This window comes from Solea senegalensis, linkage group LG2 (assembly GCF_019176455.1).
Source record: "Solea senegalensis isolate Sse05_10M linkage group LG2, IFAPA_SoseM_1, whole genome shotgun sequence".
In the NCBI taxonomy this organism is placed as follows: domain Eukaryota; kingdom Metazoa; phylum Chordata; class Actinopteri; order Pleuronectiformes; family Soleidae; genus Solea; species Solea senegalensis.
In genome coordinates this window covers 35,316,735-35,336,889 of record NC_058022.1, presented here as the reverse complement: position 1 = coordinate 35,336,889, position 20,155 = coordinate 35,316,735, and the positions used below count along the sequence as shown (strand labels likewise).

The 20,155-nt window shown below is 42.2% G+C and overlaps 1 protein-coding gene across 1 annotated transcript in view; it reads left to right on the top strand.

The window, feature by feature from the left end:
• Window positions 1-18,404, top strand: part of LOC122783475 (partitioning defective 3 homolog B-like) — a 137,072-nt gene extending 118,668 nt beyond the window's left edge. The window contains 2 exon segments of the mRNA XM_044048302.1: window positions 2,943-3,010; window positions 16,931-18,404. Coding sequence (XP_043904237.1) covers window positions 2,943-3,010; window positions 16,931-17,297 — 435 coding nt within the window. The 3' untranslated portion in view covers window positions 17,298-18,404.
• The last annotated feature ends 1,751 nt before the right edge of the window (window positions 18,405-20,155 follow it).

Sequence of the window (20,155 nt, the reverse complement as noted above, 5' to 3'; positions counted from 1 at the left end):
TAAATGTCTTCTGCCGCTGATGCACTCTTCAGTGTTCCCATGGGTCCTTGAAATGCTTGAAGGTTTGTGAATTTGGAAAAATGTTTTCAAGACGCTTGAAAGTTTGGGATAATTGCACTAAATATGACATGGGTCATTGAAAGTGCTTGAATTCTATGCAACAAAGAAGTTGATATGTAGGTAAACGTCTCCCATATCCAATGTGCTCTTCAGGGTTCTAACAGGTCCTTGGAATCCTTGAAAGTTTGTGAATTTGAAAAAAAAACACGTCAAGGCCATTGAACGTTTTTGAAAATCACCCCCCCATAGACATGGGTCATTGAAAGTGTTTGAATTGGTCCTGGAAAGTCCTTGAATTTTAGGGAATTGGTCCTGGAAAGTCCTTGAATTTTAGGGAATTGGTCCTGGAAAGTCTTAGAAAAGTCCTTGAATTAAAGGTGTGTGAATCTTGACCGTGAAGCCAAAATCTGTCGCAGGATAATTTTCAGTTTTCTCTAATTTTTCTATGGTTTAAACTCCTGATTTTTCTGTGGCGGAGAAGCCGATACTCATAGAAGTGAAGGGAGTGTCTGTGTTTGCAGCAGCAGCGGCAGCGGCAGCAGCGGCAGCAGCAGCAGCGGCAGCAGCAGCAGCGGCAGCAGCAGCAGCATGTCCTGATATCAGTAACATCACAGGTTTAATGGAAGTGAAAACACATCGTGTGTGTGTGTGTGTGTGTCATAGAGAGAACATTATGCAAAGAGATGCATAATATGAGCTAAAGGCCACATTAGTCTCTCTGCAAGACGCGGGGGCTCAGGTGGGAGACACGTCTCTGTGAGTGAGTGAGTGAGTGAGTGAGTGAGTGAGTGAGGGATTAGAAAAATATACACAATGATCTTAAATCATGATAAAAAAATCCCATTGTTCAGTTTATTGTCGTGAATTTCCATCATCGCGATCATCCCAAATAGACAAACACGGAAAGTGCTCTTACCAGCATACAGTCTTAGTGATTTATGTTTGTGTCAAAATGCTAAATCATTTAAAATGTTCTCATATCTGCAAGAAAAGGAAAATTGATTCGTTTCTCTGAAATTCACCAAACGCAAACTAACAATAATCACTTTCACTCTCTCACACCAAAGCCCATAGAGAAAATCACTGATTTTAACATCACAGCACACAGTAGTTGTTCATCCACTGCTGCTTCCGTCACTAAATTCAAATGTGTTATTTTTTTGAAATCGTCCTTTCAGATTTACGTCAGTGTCACAAAGTGACCACACGAGGCAGCAGTAGACCAGCACTAGACCAGCAGCTCCTGTGTCTGCGGGAGCTAAAATCACTGATTTTCTCTATGGGGTTTGGTGCGGACGAGTTAGAGTTTTTACAAACTTGAGTTTCCAGTCAGAAAAGTAAAAAAGAACTTTTCCCTTGATTTGTCATCCATCTGCAAGCGTTCACGAGGAGCACGAACGTAACCTGGCTGTGACTGAGTTTCTCCTCTGAGAACGCCAAAGGATAAAGAAAAGAAGTAAACAGCATTTCCAGATTTATCCGGCCCGCTGTGGGCATGGCTTTAATCAATCACTTCCTCCTGTGTGTGTGTGTGTGTGTGTGTGTGTGTGTGACAGGGTCAACCCTCTCACTCTAAATGTCTTTTTTCTTCTTTAAAGTGACTGCTGTGTTTTCATAAACTGTACACACACATGTTGCGTGTGTTTACGTTACCACATGCGGGACATTCCAGGCCTTGTGCACTGCCGTCTTCTTGGCCTTTTTTTTTTGTTGTTTAAAACCACAAACACATGGCGGCTGTAAATGCTTTATGTCGCATGTAAAGACGGCATTATGTCGACGATGCCTGAGGTTAAACATACAGCCTGAGGTTTAGCAGCCTCTAAGTCACTCAGTCTGCCTTTGTCAACAACAAAATGTACTATTCACTTATTATTTTATTATACTTCACAACAAACCCATATCATATAAACATAAATATCATTTTATTCAACATTTTTCTTCAAAAACACCATTTAAGTCTTGTTTTCCAGACATTCTCCTGTTCTCCAGCGTCCAGAACCTCTGTTTACTGATTTATTCCACGTGTCGGTCAACAAAAGTTTGTGAAATTGAAAAAAAATAATATGTCAAGGTCCTTGAAAGTTTTGGATAATTGCCTGAAGTGCTTGAATTTTGTACAAGAAAGAATTGACGTTGATATTTAGGTAAATGTCTCCTGCATGTGATGTGCTCTCCAGGGTTCCCACAGGTCCTTGGAATCCTTGAAAATTGTAAATTGTGAAAGAAAGAAATTCAAGGACCTTGAACAATTTGGAAAATCGCCCTAAGTAGACATGGGACATTGAAAGTGCTTGGATTTTATACAAAAAATATATTTAGGCAAATGTCTCCCACATGTGCTCATCAGGGTTCCAACAGGTCCTTGAAATCCTTGAAGGTTTTGGAAGTAGACATGGGTCATTGAAAGTGCTTGAATTTTGTACAAGAAAGAAGTGAAGTCGATGTTTTTGCCACTGATGTGCTCTTCAGGGTTCCAACGGGTCCTTGAAATCCTTGAAAGTTTATGAATTTGATAAAAATGTTTTCAGGACCCTTGAAAGTTATGTATATAAAGGTCCCCCACATGTGCCCTTCAGGGTCTAACAGATCCTTGAAAGTTTTTGAATATCAAGGTGGGTCATTAAAAGTGCTTGAAGTTTGTTTCCTGGTACATTTTTCTGTTGATATAAGAGTTCAAACCCCATTTTTAACCTTTATAAATTGTTAACAGATTGAATCCACGTGTCGGTCAACGAAACAAAGACTTTTTAATGAAATATTCCAGTGTTTCTGCAGAAATGACCTGGGGTTCGATGCTTTGTTATAATCTCTTTGACTTGTTGTTTTTTTTTAATCCCTAATCCCGCCTCTTACCGTCTTTGTGCCGTGTCTCCTCACAGATGGCGCCGAGAGCAGCCGAATCTCGACCGACGCATCGCTACGAAGAAATAGACCGGTACTACCCCAGGTGAGACCCCCGCTCCAGTGTGTGTGTGTGTGTGTGTGTGTTCTGTTCTTAAAGGGATAACTTCCTACTCTGTGTGTGTGTGTGTGTGTGTGTGTGTGTGTGTGTGTGTGTCCTCCAGTCTCTCGCACACACACACACACACACTCATGGCACAGACTAATCCTCTTTGGAGCTTATAATTAAATCTGGAGTGTTTGCCTTGGGAGCCTCGACTCATCCACAGGAGCAGGAGTGATCAGCTCTCTGAAGAGCAGGGCACCGACAGGAGGATCACACACACACACACACACACACTTGAAGGATGTGCGGATTTAAAGGGATAGTTTATCCCCTTAATAAAATACAATCCCACTTAATAAAATCTAATATCTTTTGCCACTTTAATAAACTCTTCATTCTCCACAAACCAGATCCCATTGACAAAATCAGTGATTTTAGCCCACGGGGACACAGTCGCTGCTGGTCTGCTGCTGCCTCGTGTGGCCAGTTTAAGCCACTGACATGAACCTGAATGAAGGATGAAAAAAGCCGAAGTCACACAATGACTTATTTGAACATGGCGGTGGAGGCGGCAGTGGATCGACAAACTCCTGTGTCGCGTGACGTCAAAGCGTTGATCTTCTCTATGGGGTTTGGTATTGGGAGAGTGACACGGTTTGGAAACTCCATTTTCGACTCAAAAAAGGCCGTTTAACAGCAAAGTGAAGCAGGAAATCTATTTTTAAGATATGAGAGGTGAAGATTAAGTTAAGTGAGCCTTTAGTTAAGTGGTTAAATTGTGTTTTTGCCATGTTCTTAGTGAGGATAATAGATCAGGCTTGTTTCCTGGCAGTGATACTGTAATAGTCACTGTCGTGTGTGTGTGTGTGTGTGTGTGCACACTAAGCACACACACAGCTAAGTAGAGCGTGGAGTAGCAGAGGGGAAAGTGAGAGGAGGAGGAAAAGAGGGGACACCAGGATGGAGAGAGGAGGAGAGTGAGAGACAGAGGAGAGTCATTTCCCGGGTTATTGCCCCTCCTGATATGACAGGCACCACAGAGCCCACACTTACAGGGAAGGAGACGTTCAAAGAGAAGAAGAAGGAGAAGAAGAAGAAGAAGAAGAAGAAGAAGGGGTCAGTGTGTCATCGTGTGCACTGCAGTAACAGGGCAAAGAAAAAAAAACTTTATCCATAATTAAACTGAAGCAAGTGCGGAAAATTGAAAAGCTTCCCAGCCATTGAGACGTGAGGAAACGAACAATTCCGACATCACATTAACCGTTTCATTGACTTTTATAGACAGAAATGTGAGGATTTGCTGTTTAATGCTTTTATTCCTGCGGTAAATACTGAAAATGTACCTAAAAAGGATTATATTACAATATTTGTCAGAAAAATCCTGGAAAAACCATTTGGAGTGAATGGGAAGCATGAGATTATCTGCTTTTCCCAGTTTTTAATCGATGGACAGAACCAGAAATGATCATTTAAGTCATTAGAAATGACTATTTTTGACATTTTATAAACAAAAGCATTCATCAGGGAAACAACAAATGTATAAACTGATAAGGAAAATGGATTTAAGAGGCTTTTGTTACCACATGCATCTCTCCCACACCAAAGCCCATAGAGAAAATCCTCGATTTTACATCACTGCACACAGGAGTTGTTGATCCACTGCTGCCTCCATCAGTACATTCAAATGTCTTATGATGTAAAATTCTGTGTTAAAAATGTGTCATTGAGACTTTCCTCAGTGACACAAAGTGACCACACGAGGCAGCAGTAGACCAGCAGCTCCTGTGTCCCCGTGAGCTTAAATCACTGATTTTTTCTGTGGGGTTTGGTGTGGGAGAGTCAGTTTCCAGGACATGTAATGCTAAAATAAAATATAGATATTGTCAATTTAAGATAAGGGTAGATTAGATCAGATGAACCTTTTGTAAAGAGGCTAAATTTCCTGCAGTAAAGACAACATGAGGAGATGTTTTTATTAACAAATGGAATGGTTCTCTGGTGAAAAATGTACCTAGAAAGATTATATCGCAGCTCAAATTGCATTATTTGTCTGAAAAATCCTGGAAAACCATTAGGAGTGAATGGGAAGCATCAGATTATCTGCTGGACACAACCAGAAATGATCATTTAAGTCATTAAAAAACGTCGCCTGAGACTTTGCCGAGCTATTTTTGGACATTTTATAGACAAAAGACGTTAATCTGGGAAACAATAAATGCATAAACTGATAAGGAAAAATTCCCCCCTTAAAGGGATTTAAGAGGCTTTTATTCACACGTGCATCTCTGCCGCGCGACAGATAAGAAGCCGTTCTTTTTGGGCAGTAATGTTGTAAAATTAAGGATTTTGATCTCTTGATCGTCTCCCCTTTGAAGTATATTTCCAGGATTAAGATCCTCACAGATTATGGTTTGTCTGGGTAAATCTGTGTCAGACACAAAAGGTGTTTAAACGAGTTATCGAAACTGCAGAGGAGGAGAAAAAAAGGCTAAGATGGAACGCGGCAAATATATTCCAGGAATTTTTTTTTTTAATCGAACAGGAGGGAGAGCACACACAGAGCACACACACACGCGACACACACACACACACACACACACACACACAGGGCAGTGAATTGAATGCATTTTTCAAAGTGGAGCAGAACTTTGTGCAGAAATCCCTCGGGGGCGGCCATTATTGAAAGCCATTTCCTCTCAAAATGAGTGCGGCTCCACCATTGGCCTGGCTCTCATTAGCATACATTTGGCCTGCCTTTGTGTGGAGCCGGCTGGGGCTGCCACTGCGGGGGGGTTGTGTGTGTGTGTGTGTGTGTGTGTGTGGACAGGAGACACAGCTAAGAAGCTCACAGATGGGATTAGAGGTAAAGGGTTGTAGATAAACGGTGCCAAAATGGAGGCGGAATCAACACTTTTAGTCTAGTGTTGCTAAAAGTCGATAATTTCCATTTGCGTTACAGCTTCCGTGATTAAATTTGTGTTTCCCAATATCCTTTTTTGAAAAGAACTTCCATATGTTTGTGACTTTTTGTAGCTTTTAAAGGGAAAGGTGAGGTTTGCCGGAAGTGACACAAAGAAAAAACACAATTCAGCCACTTAACTTAAGACTCACAGCATAGAATCTGTCACCTGCCTAAGTGTATAATATCTAAAGAAAGTGTTTGCCACTTTTTCCGGCTGGAAACTGAAGTTTTGTGTGTCTCTGCGCTCCCACACCAAACCCCATAGAGAAAACCAACGATTTTAACGTCCCAGCTCACAGGAGTCGTTGATCCACTGCCGCCTCCATCACTAACGTCAAATGTGTTCTTTTGGAAAGTTCTGCGTTTGAAATCCTCTGTTCAGATTTACTACAGTGACACAAAGTGTCCACACGAGGCAGCAGTAGACCAGCAGCTCTTGCTTCCCCGTGAGCTTAAATCACCGATTTTCTCTGTGGGGTTTGGTGTGGGAGTGTGAGTTGTTTACAAATGTCAGTTCCAAGGATGTGTAACATGTAGAATAAGAAAAATCTGTATTTACGTTGTGATCCATCAGTAAAGACTTCACAAACTGTGCCTTTAAGGAATTCAGCATCAATCAGTAAATCAAAGTTCTCCCCGTTACCTTCTCATTTTTCTCCTCTGAATGGAAACGCACTGTAATCACTGTCCCGGCTGTTCTCACCTCTCAAATCAAGACTTTTCTGTGGACCTGAAGGAGTGGTGATGAGAGAATGTGGATCTGGGCCCGGGACTGAGTCCCGAGAGGGAGAGAGGCTGCAGAGTCTGGGAACGAGGGTTTGCAGAGAGGTGTGGAAGTGGCTCCAGGGAGGGTGAGAGTGCAGCTCTGGCTCCACCAGCCATTAATGCTGGCGTTAAGCTCCGCCTCCACACACACAGAGAAGTGGACATATGGAGAATATTAACATCATTACCAATTCAAAGCGGCAGGTCACGGGCACAGTGACCCAGCCTCAGGTTATCCAATCAGATCACCTCTTGACCCCCGTTCTCCCCCCGGCGTGATTGGATTAGGGCGTCCGGGCCGGAGCGTGCATTTTCCGGACAGAGCTGATAATTGGCTGATTAATGTGCGTTACATGCAGGACACAGGGCTCCACGAAGGTCCTTCAAACATCTGGACAACAAAGGAGATCAACTATCAGTGAATTCTACAAAATAAAACGCCAATTTTATGATATCTTTTATTTTATTAGTTCATTCTACAAAATAAAATGATTTTTTTGACATATTTCTCTATAGCTTTTTAATTCTACAAAATAAAATGATTTTTTTTGACATATTTCTCTATAGCTTTTTAATTCTACAAAATAAAATGATTTTTTTTGACATATTTCTCTATAGCTTTTTAATTCTACTAAATAAAATGATTTTTTTTATAACATATTTCACTATATTTTTTAAAATTTAGCAGGAACAGGAAGTCGACACACTGCACGTGTGCAGAACAAACCCGATTTCTCCGTGACTTTAAAGGTCAGGACTCATGCAGACGTCCGTCATGTCTGTCTTCTCTGGCCTTTCGTTGGTGGATGGACTTTTTTTAACGAGTGCTCTCTGCTGCTCTTCCTGATTGTCTCTGGTCTCCGGAGGACGCGTCCCTTAAGGACTCTCGTGTGACCTTCCTAACAAGTGCCCGCACACTTAGGGACACTTGGGTTTTCTCCTGCTCGTGTTTGTCTTCATGAGTGGACACATGTGATTAGAAACTGTGATTAGACAGATTTAAATCGGACTTTCCAGGTATAAACCAGTGGAAATGTGTCATCTACTGCCCCCTCTGGTCAATTACCAGCTACTGCACTTAGATTTTGTCATTGGCTAACAGGTGTAAGTGAACACACATCGTATTTTTTATCGTATTGACGTTTTTGGTGGAAAATTTTTATTTTCTTGAAAATGAAGTTCACTCGTGCGGCAGAAGTGGACATTTCCTAATCGGAAAGTAGTTCGGATTTCGGACAGAAAGTTGCGATTTACTGGGGAGGGGGGCGTGATCAAGGGAGTCCCCGGGGTCTGAAAAAATGCTAAATATAGCAACAAAGTCACCAAGTTATAACTTTTATTGTCTTTAAAGCGCGTAACGTCGTCTTCTCTGTTTATGTCGTTGTGTTACAGCGCCACTTGCAGGCCTGGCATATGTACTGCAGTGTTTTGAGTCATTTTGTGTGGATGGAGACATTGGAAAACTTTCCACAAAAACGGCAAAAAGGAAAAAGTTCGCTTTCATCACCCTGACTCCTCCCCCTTTCATGAACACCAGTGCTGTCACTACGTCGTCTTTTATCGTCCTTCCACCAGTTCGGTTGACGTGTGGTGTCAGATTTCACTTTGAAAAATGTCCTCACTTCCTGGAAATGTCCTCCTTTTTACACTTAGTTCACAGTTGACTGATTATTGTAACGTTTATTTTGTTAATAAATGATTTAAATGACGTCAAACGATCTTAAAATGACAGAAACATCTGTGCTAAAAAGAGAGGAGGGGGAGTTGGATTTAGAGAATCACGACTTCACGTGTGTCCGTCCGTCCACAGCTGTCCAATGACTCACTTTAAACTCGCTCCGTTCACTTAAAGACTTATTGTCTCTGGAGCTCATCACTGTTTCATGATAGTTCTGCAGCAGCAGCAGCAGCAGCTGCTCATGTCTGTCCACCACCCGGCGTGATTGCATTTAAACGCTGATATATCACCCATAGATAGATATTGTGATTGTTAAATAAGCAGCAGATTGTTTTTGTCCTTGATTTCCCGGGAGGTGCCGCGACCCCTCTCTTATTTGCGGGTTCTTTATGAAGAGAAGCGAGCAGAGGCCGCCGCGCTGTTTGTTCAGCTAACTGTGTTTGTGCTCACACACACACACACACGCACACGCACACACACACTCAGGAGGATGTAATGGAATCAGCAGAGAGAAATGAAAGCACTGGATCCAAGTGTTTACAATAACTTTCTCTTTTTACTCTTCTGATCCCATCAGAGACCGTGTGTGTCTCTCAGGTGTGTGTGTGTGTGTGTGTGTGTGAAAATGAAATCCCTGTGATTTATTTTTGTGCCACAAGGGGAGGAGCTGTGTCTTTCATGATTTATAACAACTTTATTTAAGATTCCTTTAAAATCTTGACAAAAGAAATAGGAATGATCTGGCCACATGTTTTTGGAGGAAAATGAACATAAATTATGTTTTTGTAGCTTCACAATGTGTAACTTTACGACATTTGATCAAATATTTTTGGTAATGTAAGCAATTTTTGTAGCATGTTTTTGTAACGTGTTTTTCTCACAAAAGTTTTCTAATGTTCATCACATGTTTTTGTAGCTAATTTTTTGGCTACAAAAACTAAGTCATTTAGTATCATTAGTAGTGATGTTTTTTTGGTGGTCATTTTTTGACATAATCATATTTTTGTAACACTAAGAAGACACAACATTACAAAAGCGCTACATCACAAAACACTACATTACAAAACGCTACATTACAAAATGCTACAACATTACAAAACGCTACATTACAAAAACGCTACAACATTACAAAACGCTACATTACAAAATGCTACATTACAAAACGCTACATTACAAAATGCTACAACATTACAAAACGCTACATTATAAAATGCTACATTACAAAACGCTACATTACAAAACACAACAACATTACAAAAACGCTACAACATTACAAAAAACGCTACATTACAAAATGCTACAACATTACAAAACGCTACATTATAAAATGCTACATTACAAAACGCTACATTACAAAACACAACAACATTACAAAACGCTACATTACAAAACACAACATTACAAAAACGCTACAACATTACAAAAACGCTACATTACAAAACACAACAACATTACAAAAACGCTACATTACAAAATGCTACAACATTACAAAAATGCTACAGCATTACAGAAATGCTACATTACAAAAACTCTATATTACGATAGACAGATAGACAAGATAAGAAAAAGTTGTATTTATTTTTAGTCTACCGTACAAAGCTGTGGTTGAGATTTGGACAATAACAGCTCATACTGTATATCATATACATCATATAGTCTCAAACATAATTAGAATTGTCATACAGATACTGTACTTTACACCGAGCACAGTGAACTTAGTTTGAACTGGAAACTGTATCTGGGCCGCTGCAGCGTCGAAAAGTTTGTGCATTTACTGAAAACGACTGAATCCCATCTGTTTCTGTCGTTAACTGTTGCCTCAGCACGTCTCCATTACACAATCGCTCCAGTCCGATCAGTTCATCTCACAGTCGACCTCCAGATCTGTGCGCACTTCCACACTTCGCTCGCGTGGAGAATGAGCAGCAGCTGAAAATGGAAAAAGAGAGCAGGAATAAATTGGTTAGTGACTGAACTAATAAATGTGTCGCTAAACGTTCACGTTTTATATCTGTACACATGTGTGGAAACAGCAGAATTCATCATCATATGCTAATGGTGGCGTCGACTCACTCAACATGATGTAATAGCTCTTTTTAAATCAACATTTTTTTCTTTTTTTTCACCATAATTGATGAAAAACGACGTCTTTAATTTTGTCCTGACGATAAATCATGACAGTTTTAGGTCTTTGTATAAAATCCACTTCTCTTTCGTTGGCTTTTAATTCAAGTTCTGCTCGTTGAGTTATTTCTAATTATTTAATTTAGGTTTTTTTTTTAATAATTTATTTGTTGTTTGGTCCATAAAATGTCAGAAAATGTTTCATTGAGCAATGTCTCGAAAACCTGGAAATCAAATGTCTTATTTTGTCCACAAACCAAATTATTTCCATTTGAATGATTTCTTTGTTTTACAGAGCAAAGAAAAAAAATATTCACATTTAAGAAGCTGAAAAATCTGAAAAAACATGTTTTAATTCTTAAAAACACTGATTCATTTAGTTGAACTCGACGTCAACAACTTATTCCTTTTCCTTTTCCGTGAAGCCACAGGTCGGGTGAATAAAATGCACATTTTAGACATTTTAATCAGGGAAAACATGCTTATTTTATTTATATAGCACCTATAGTGAGAGGAGAAACAAATATAAATGGACGTAAACGAGAAATAAAAACAATACAGCGAGTTAAAGTGAATAAAATCAGTAAAACCTCATAGACCATATAACATGAAGGGAAGTGATTTAAATTATATTTTTGTGTGTGTGTGTGTGTGTGTGGACACATGGTCATGTTCCAGTTGTTTAGTGTGAAGCACTTATGAGGAGGCGGGGTTTGTTCCGGGCACCAGGATAGCTCACTCATTTCCTTCTTCCGCTTCCTTGAGGCAGGTGCAGCGTAACATCCACCCTCCCCCCTCCTCCCCCTTCTCTCTCCTCCTCTCCCCCATCTGCCACACTGATGAGTGGAACAGCAGAATTCCTCACTGACATGCGGCGGCTGTGATTCCTAAATGGCAACACAGATTTTTCTCTCACTGCTGACTCTGTAGTCATATACACTTACACTCACACACACACACGTATATAAATATGTATGTAATTCTCAGCTTGTTATTTGCACCTGCTGCACACACACACACACACACACACACACACACACACGTGTTGATGGTGTGTGGTGTGAGTCAGTGATATTACACGACGTGTCAGTACAGCACACCCTGAGCTGCTGCTGCTGCTGCTGCTGCTGCTGCTGCTGCTGCTGCTGCTGCTGCTGCTGCTCCACACAGAGACACTCTCGTGTCCACATCTGTCTCACTTCCTGAAACACGTCTCATCCTCACTGAATAAATGTGTCTGGAAACGAATGTTTCTTAACCGCTCACTCTCCCACACCAAATCCCATAGAAAAAAAATGTAATGTTTACCTTGCGGTTACACAGGAGCTGCTGCTCCACTGCTGCCTCGTGTGGTCAGTTTGCGTCACTGGTGTAAATCCCGACAGAGTATTTCGTATGCCGAATTGACAAAAAAACACATTTGAACTCACTGATGGAGGCAGCAGTGGATCAACAACTCCTGTTGTGTACTTGTGTGCTGTGATGTTAAAATCGTTGGTTTTCTCAATGGACTTTGGTGTGGGAGGGTTCACAAAGCTGCAGTTTCCAGTCCAACAAGGCTGTCAATGTGATATAATGACACACAAACAAGGTAAAAAAAAGAATTCAACAATGAATCTATTCATTTGTTTCAGCATCGTTTCCATATCATGTTTTTATTTATTTATTTTGCCGTCTCAGGAGTGTGCGTGTCCAACTGGGTTGACAGCAGAATAAAAACACACCTCCTCTCGTCACGTCGGTTTGTTGTCGTGAGCTCTTTTCAGACCAGATTATCGCTGCTGGCACTGCCACGTCTTCCTTTGTCCTGACTGACTGCAACCCACTTTTTTAATCCAGCACTAATCTGCCGTGTTTGGCATTTGTGTGTTGTTGTTGTTGTTGTTGTTGTGGGTTGACTCTGACAGAACAGGAAGAAGATTTATTTATTTATTTATTTATTGCTGAGTTAATGAGGACACAGTGTGTGTTTGCTCTAAAATGTGTTAATAGGAGATAAATATCAGTGTTTGTCACAAACATCGCGCCATACTGAAGGAAGAAGATGTTTTTAATCTCTCAGAGATTAAAGTCATAGAATTGCGAAAATAAAGTTGTAATTTTAATTTAAATATGACAATACGACAGAAATAAAGTTGTGATTTTGCTAGAAAAAAATGTGTGTGTGTGTGTGTGTGTGTGTGTGTGTGTATCCGGCTGAGCAGCTGGGTGGATTAGAGGGTCTGTGGACCTTAGTGACCCACAGGGACTTTCCTCATTCCTGGGTCACACAGCTGGTTCACAAAGTGTTAAGTGTGTGTGTGTGTGCTCCTGTCGGCCTCTGGTTCACCTAAAGTTCCCCCACGCGGTGTCACATGACCGCAATGATTTGAATTTCCCATAAATTATGATTGAACTTGGTGCATGTGGATAAAAGGTTTGCAGAGTTTGTGTGTCAGTGCGAGTCGGGGGAGAGCATGTGTTTGTGCGCTGTGAGCGACAGAATGAGATCTCTGTTTACTTGTTCACTTACGTAACGCCATCATCGGGGAAGCTGTGCGGCACGTACCACTGGAGTCTGAGAAAGAGGGGAATCCTACTGTCTTTGGTTTGGACAAACTGTCCTCCCAAACATAACAAGTCCACAACAGCAGCACGGGCACTAAACTAGCACTAAATTTAGCAGCTATACATGCTAACAAACATAACAAGTCGACAACAGCAGCACAGTGCAAATTCAACATTTAGCAGCTATTCATGCTAACAAACATAACAAAATGACAACAGCAGTGTTAACAGGCACCAACACTTAGGCAGCTATACATAACAAACATAACAAGCTCTAATAACAGCAGCACAGGCACCAACACTTAGCTATACATGCTAACAAACAACAAGTTAACAACAGCAACACGGGCACCAACATTTAGCAGCTATTCATGCTAACAAACATAACAAGTCGACAACAGCAGCACAGGGCACCAACATTTAGCAGCTATTCATAACAAACATAACAACAAGTCGACAACAGCAGCACAGGCACCAACACTTAGCAGCTATACATGCTAACAAACATAACAAGTCGACAACAGCAGCACAGGCACCAACACTTAGCAGCTATACATGCTAACAAACATAACAAGTTAACAACAGCAGCACAGGCACCAACACTTAACAGCTATACATGCTAACAAACAGCAACAAGTTAACAACAGCAGCACAGGCACCGCGAAGCAGCCATACATGTGCTAACAAACGTAACAAGTTAACAACAGTAAAGTACAAAACCAACATTTAGCAGCTATACATGCTAATAAACTTAACAAGTTAACAACAGCAGCACAGGCACCAACATTTAGCAGCTATACATGCTAACAAACGTAACAAGTTAACAACAGCACAGGCACCAACATTTAGCAGCTATACATGCTAACAAACATAACAAGTTAACAACAGCAGCACAGGCACCAACATTTAGCAGCTATACATGCTAACAAACATAACAAGTTAACAACAGCAGCACAGGCACCAACATTTAGCAGCTATACATGCTAACAAACATAACAAGTTAACAACAGCAGCACAGGCAACATTTAGCAGTGCTATACATGCTAACAAACATAACAAGTTAACAACAGCAGCACAGGCACCAACACTTAGCAGCTATACATGCTAACAAACATAACAAGTTAACAACAGCAGCACAGGCACCAACATGGACTTGGAATATAAGGTCAAGTTGAGTGCTTTTACTTTGAAATAGGAAGAGGACGTGTTGTGTTTGTGGCACTGAAACTGTGTTGAAGTACGCAACGTTTGTATTTTGTGATCAGCGTTTGGACAAAGTCTCCCGCCGTCACTGTCGCACAGAAGCTGCCGCGCCCGCCTTTACTCCTGCCATCAGATCCTCCTCAGTCCACTCCCTCGAGTCCACCATCAGCACCTGTTGACTGGCCAATTAGAAGCACTCACTCAACGCAGATTACGTCGCACACAGCTCTGTTCTCTGAGTGTGTGTGTGTGTGTGTGTGTGTGTGTGTAGACGTCCCCTGAGGATATTCAAGGACTGTGGTGATGTGGGTTTCTATATATGAAGTGTGTGTGTGTTGTCTGTGGCCACCCAAACAGCTTCCAGCGCTGGGACAGGAGACGCAGGTGGTCTCCTGAGTGGACAGCACGGCCTTGTCCGTCAACACACACACACACAAACACACAAACACACACACACGAGTACGGCCGAGGACCTGAGATAAGAAAGAGCGGGGAAACAGAGTGGAAATCTGAGAGGAGAGATTTCATATGAAATTAAGACACAAACGTGGAATAAATTCCTCCCTTTAAAGCTCAGACAGGGGAGGTAAAAAAAAAAGAGAGAGATAAAGGTCAAGCTCCTCATTAATCCAGATTAAATGGTGAAGGCCACCATGGGTGGAAGAGAAAGAGGGATGGAGCGCAGAGGAGAGGAGGGGCGGAACACCTGGGACTTGAGCTCCAATCAGGCCCACCCAAACACACAAGAACTCTTATCACACTCTCTATGTGTGTGTGTGTGTGTGTGTGTGTGTGTGTTTAATATTCATCTTCCATCCGTCTCCATCTCCTCTGGGAGCTCTGCCCTTCATACAGCAGCGAGCTTTTCCTTTCCCCCTTAAAGCAATAATGTAATATGAGCTACAGTAAATCAAGTCTGCAGAAAACCAGGGGAAAAATATACTATATATACGTATATATATGAGGGTGAGTTTCACCTTATAAAAATCTATATCTGATGAAGTCTATCACATATTAAAAATATGTTTATTTCACTGTAGGACGGTGTTTTCTCACAGAAAAGCAACGTTTATTCTCCCACACCAAACTCCATAGAGAAAACTAGCGTTTTAAGCTCGCGGGGCCACAGGAGCTGCTGGTCCACCGCGGCCTTGTTGGCTCAGTTTATGTTTGTTTGTAAATCCAAACAAAGGATTTCAAGCGTAGAATTTAACAAAGTGCCACGTTTGAACTGAACGAAAGAGGCGAAAGTGGATCGACAGACTCCCGCGTGCTGTGGCGTTAAATCGACGGTTTTCTGCATGGAGTTTGGTGCGGGAGAGCGAGATGTTTGCGAAAAGACACAAACTTCAGTTTCCAGTTTAAAAACAGCTATAAATTTCCAGATTTTTATTCATAAAGTCTTTTTTTACATCTCGACAGCATGACTGACGTGTGTGTGTCGGAGGTTTTGAACGGTTTGCATGTTTAGCTCATGATGTTGACCAGGCCGCTGTCACAGTGCAGGTCTTGTGAGTGTCGCTCAGCAGTGGAAACAGCACATGAGACGGAAAACATTTGAATGGGCTTTGAAAAGTGAGCAGCCCTCCACCTCCTCCCCTCCCTTCTTTCCTCCTCTCCTCTCTCTGTCTCCTTCTTCTCACTCTCTTTCTTGCTCTGTCACCCTGAGCCCCCGCGTGTCTCCTTACCCGGGGGTTTAGCCCCTAATCACCCAAAGCTAGTGGGAGGGAATCTGAGACTTCCAGCTGGCTGCCTCGTTACTGCAGACTCCTGGGACACACACACACACACACACATTCCAACACACACCAACACACACAAGCTAAACACACACACACACACATCCTCATATATGCTTACCAAGGCATTTGCTGTTATCTCTTGGCATCTCTCCATCCATGTCCCCCCACAACTCGATCCTGCCAAGGCCACAGCTTCAACACATAAACTGAATAACAAGAGGAGGCCAAACCTCTGGCACATAGACCACTCTGGACCAGCTCAAACCGGATCTGAATCTTATTTTCTAGTGTATGTTAACAGTAGCGTAACATTCAAATCAAAACGTCAGAGAAACATTCAGAATGGTGTTTTGATCAAAATTTTACTCGAGTTCAAGTAAAAGTACACGTTTAAAAATGGACTCAAGTAAAAAAGTTCAAGTAAAAAAAAAATGTAAAATGGGCACAAAAAAAGGACACGGGAACACAAATGTCACAAAATAGGTTTTAATTAAAGGCAAAAACTTTACAAATTAAAGCGCTGACAAATAAAAACATGTGGTTCAGTCAACAGGGGTCAAAGGTCACAAATGTCACTCACTCAGGGACATTAACACCCATTCACCGATCCTTTCTCCTGTCCTCATCATTCACCTGTCCTCATCATTCACATGTCCTCATCGTTCACATGTCCTCTCTTCACCTGTCCTCATCATTCATTCATATGTCCTCACACTCATCATTTACATGTCCTCATCGTCCTGTCCTCTTCATTCACATGTCCTCATCATTCATTCACATGTCCTCATCATTCACCTGTCCTCATCGCTCACCTGTCCTCATCATTCATTGTCCTCTTCATTCACCTGTCCTCATCATTCATTCACCTGTCCTCTTCATTCACCACGTCTGTCTTTCAGGAGGGATCCGTACGATTATCCGACCTCCAGACCCGTGCCCCGAGAGTCGGCGCCGAGCTACCAGGACCCGCCCGCCTCCAGCCACGCGGGCCGCGCCCCGCTGCCCCAGTCAGGCCAGCAGCCGCCCAGCAACCAGCGCTACTATCCGTCCTCGCCACACGCGGGACTACAGCAACGCGGCGCACTAAGACAGGACGTCCCGGCCTCCCCGACCGCCGCAGGACACAGAGGGCGTCACTACTACGAAGCCGTGGGAGCGCGGGGAGACGGCCGCGAGCGCTACACCAGCCCTGAACGCAACTACAACTACAGAGACGACAGGCAGCCCGACCCGCGGCGCAAGAACCCCCTCATCGGCGCCGTGTAACGCACTCAGTCCAAGCCTCTGACCTCTAAAGGTGAGGCGAGGGGAGTGCGGGTCAGTCACATGATCGACGTGTAAATACAGCGACCGCTGGTGTGGAGACACCAGGGATTTTTTTGTGTGCTTGGATGAGGTACTTTAGCATTGACTCCTCATTTAGCCTCACAGAAGAAAATCTATGCCAGATTAAGTGTATGAAACTGAAGTTTGTGTTGCTCACTCTCCCACACCAAACGCCATAGAGAAAATCAGTGATTTTAGCTGTCGGGGACACAGGAGCTGCTGGTCCTCTGCTGCCTCGTGTGGTCACTTTGTGTCACTGAGGTGAATCTGAACAAAGGATTTCAAACACAGAATTAACAAAATAGCAAATTTGAAGTCACCGATGGAGGCGACAGTGGATCAACAACTCCTGTGAGCTGTGATGTTAAAATCACTGATTTTCTCTATGGGGTTTGGTGTGGGAGAGTTTCCAGTCAGAAAAGTTGAAATAAAGTAGTAAATATGTTCTTAAGATGCCATACACTTAATCCGATGATGTTTTTATGAGTGAGTATTTTGAATATTAAGAATAGGAAACTATCTTCTTAAGACAGTTGGAACAAGCATTTAAGACCGTTTGTGGGTGTGTATATATACATATTTTCAGAAGTTGTGGATTATTTTATATCAAAATTCAAAAGAAATTAAATGAATTCCATTCACAGAGTGAGCTTAGCGCCACATGTTGAATTTGTAGAATTTGTTGGCTCACCTTGAAAAGACTGACAGCAAAAGAGATAACAGGAAGCTGGAGCCGGCAAACAGGAAGAGGAAGTAGCTCCACTTCAAAGTTTATCGACGTGTCCTTGTTCTGTCGCCCGCACTTCCTTTCCTCGCTGCTGTCGCACCAGTTTTTCTTCTGTGATTGTTTCCATGTGGACGTGACGACGGTTATTTTCTGTATATTTTGAAGCGTATATAAAGTTTATATAAAGACAAAGAGTTTAACTCTAATCCCTGATCGCAAGCCTTGTGCAGCTAATATAGAGTTTAATTTTATTCTCCTTAAACGGTGGTTTGAATATTTTAAAATATAAATACTTTGCATTAAAGGTTTCTCCTGAATCACTCCATGCCTTTTTTCCCTCTTTGCATTTTTTTTACTAATTGTGCATATTTGAAATGTTTAGCATGAGTCATCACTTTTCTTTGTGCATATTGTGTTTCCAGATCTTGTGGCGTGACTGATAAGAGGAGCCGGCCGCTCTGATAATGACTGAATCATCTTCAACAATTAGAGTCAGGGAACTCTCCACTAGAAAACCATTACGGCGCCAATTTGCTCTCAGAAATAAAGATGGCACTGATTGGTGAAATTAGACTTGAAATGGGGAATAATTAGAGTGCGGAGGAGGCTTTTTTCTATCAGTTAGTGTTTAATTAGCACGGAGGCCAACGGGGAGCGGGCCTCGGCTGATCCGCCATCGTCTCCGCTCCCAGGCTGAATCCATCAATTGTTTTATTTAACCCTATTTCAATCAAACCAGTGCTTTCCCAGATCCAGTCAGGGGGCGACATCGATTAAATTCAGAGTTTCTAAACTGATTTTTAGTCAATTAACGTGCATAATAAAGTCTAGTTCTGCTGGAGTCCATCGTATGTTAAGAATATATCGCAGTTTTACAACGTTTTCTGACGTTTGTAAGCTGCTCGCTCTCCCGCACCAAAGTCCACAGAGAAAATCAGCGACTTTAGCACACGGAGACACAGGAGCTGCTGGTCTACTGCTGCCTCGTGTGGTCACTTTGTGTCACTGAGGTCAATCCGATTGAAGGATTTCAAAGACAGAATTTGACTAAATAACACATTTGAACTTGGTGATGGAGGCAGCAGTGCATTAACAACTCCTGTGTGCTGTGACCTTAAAATCGCTGCTTTTCTCTATGGGATTTGGTGCAGGAGAGTGAGTGAGTGAGTGAGTGTGTTTCCTGCAGTGAAATCTTTTCTAGGACGTCAAAGACTTGAGCAGGCGCGGAGTTCAGTTTCTCCTCGTCTGTTGTCAAGTGGATAAAATCACTTTAACATGTGAGGACACGGCGGCGTGGACTCTGGAGACGGCTCCACTTCATTTGCACATGTGTGTGAACTTAAAGAGGGACACACTTGAATGGTGGTCAAGTGTTGGACAAAGTGCACACATACAGTATACAGTGTGTGTGTGTGTGTGTGTGTGTGCTGATGTTTTCATGTGTCAGAGGCCAAGGATTGGTGGTGAAAGCCTGATGGATGAGGACCAGGGGTCAGGGATGTCATCAGGGATGTCAGCTGTCGTTGGCCACATCACAGCGTCAGGTTTGTGCACCACAGCTCTTTTCTTTTGTTGCTGTTTTCTTCATTTATTCCACACATGTACGTTTGAAACGGGGAAAAAAAACGAACCTGGCGTCCACTCGTATGTCGCGCGTACTGACATCATCTGTTTTCCCTCTGAACGGGAACGTAATTGACCTCATATTTCATTGAAGAAGTGCTAAAAACAAGCAGAGTAAAGAGCAGAGAGAGTAGAATCTACATCATCTTCAGTCGACAATGTTTACTTCTATATCTCACCATGAAAGTGAAGTGTGTGTCCCACACCAAACCCCATAGAGAAAACTGTCGATTTAACATCACGCCACACAGGAGTGGTCCATCCACTGCTGCCTCCATCACTGAAGTCCAAACGTATTATTTTGTCACTTCGGCGTTTGAAATGCTTCGTTCGGATTGACCTCAGTGACACAAAGTGACCACACGAGGCAGCAGCAGACCAGCAGCTCCTGTGTCACCACGAGCTTAAATCATTGATTTTCTCTATGGGGTTTGGTGTGTGTTTTTTA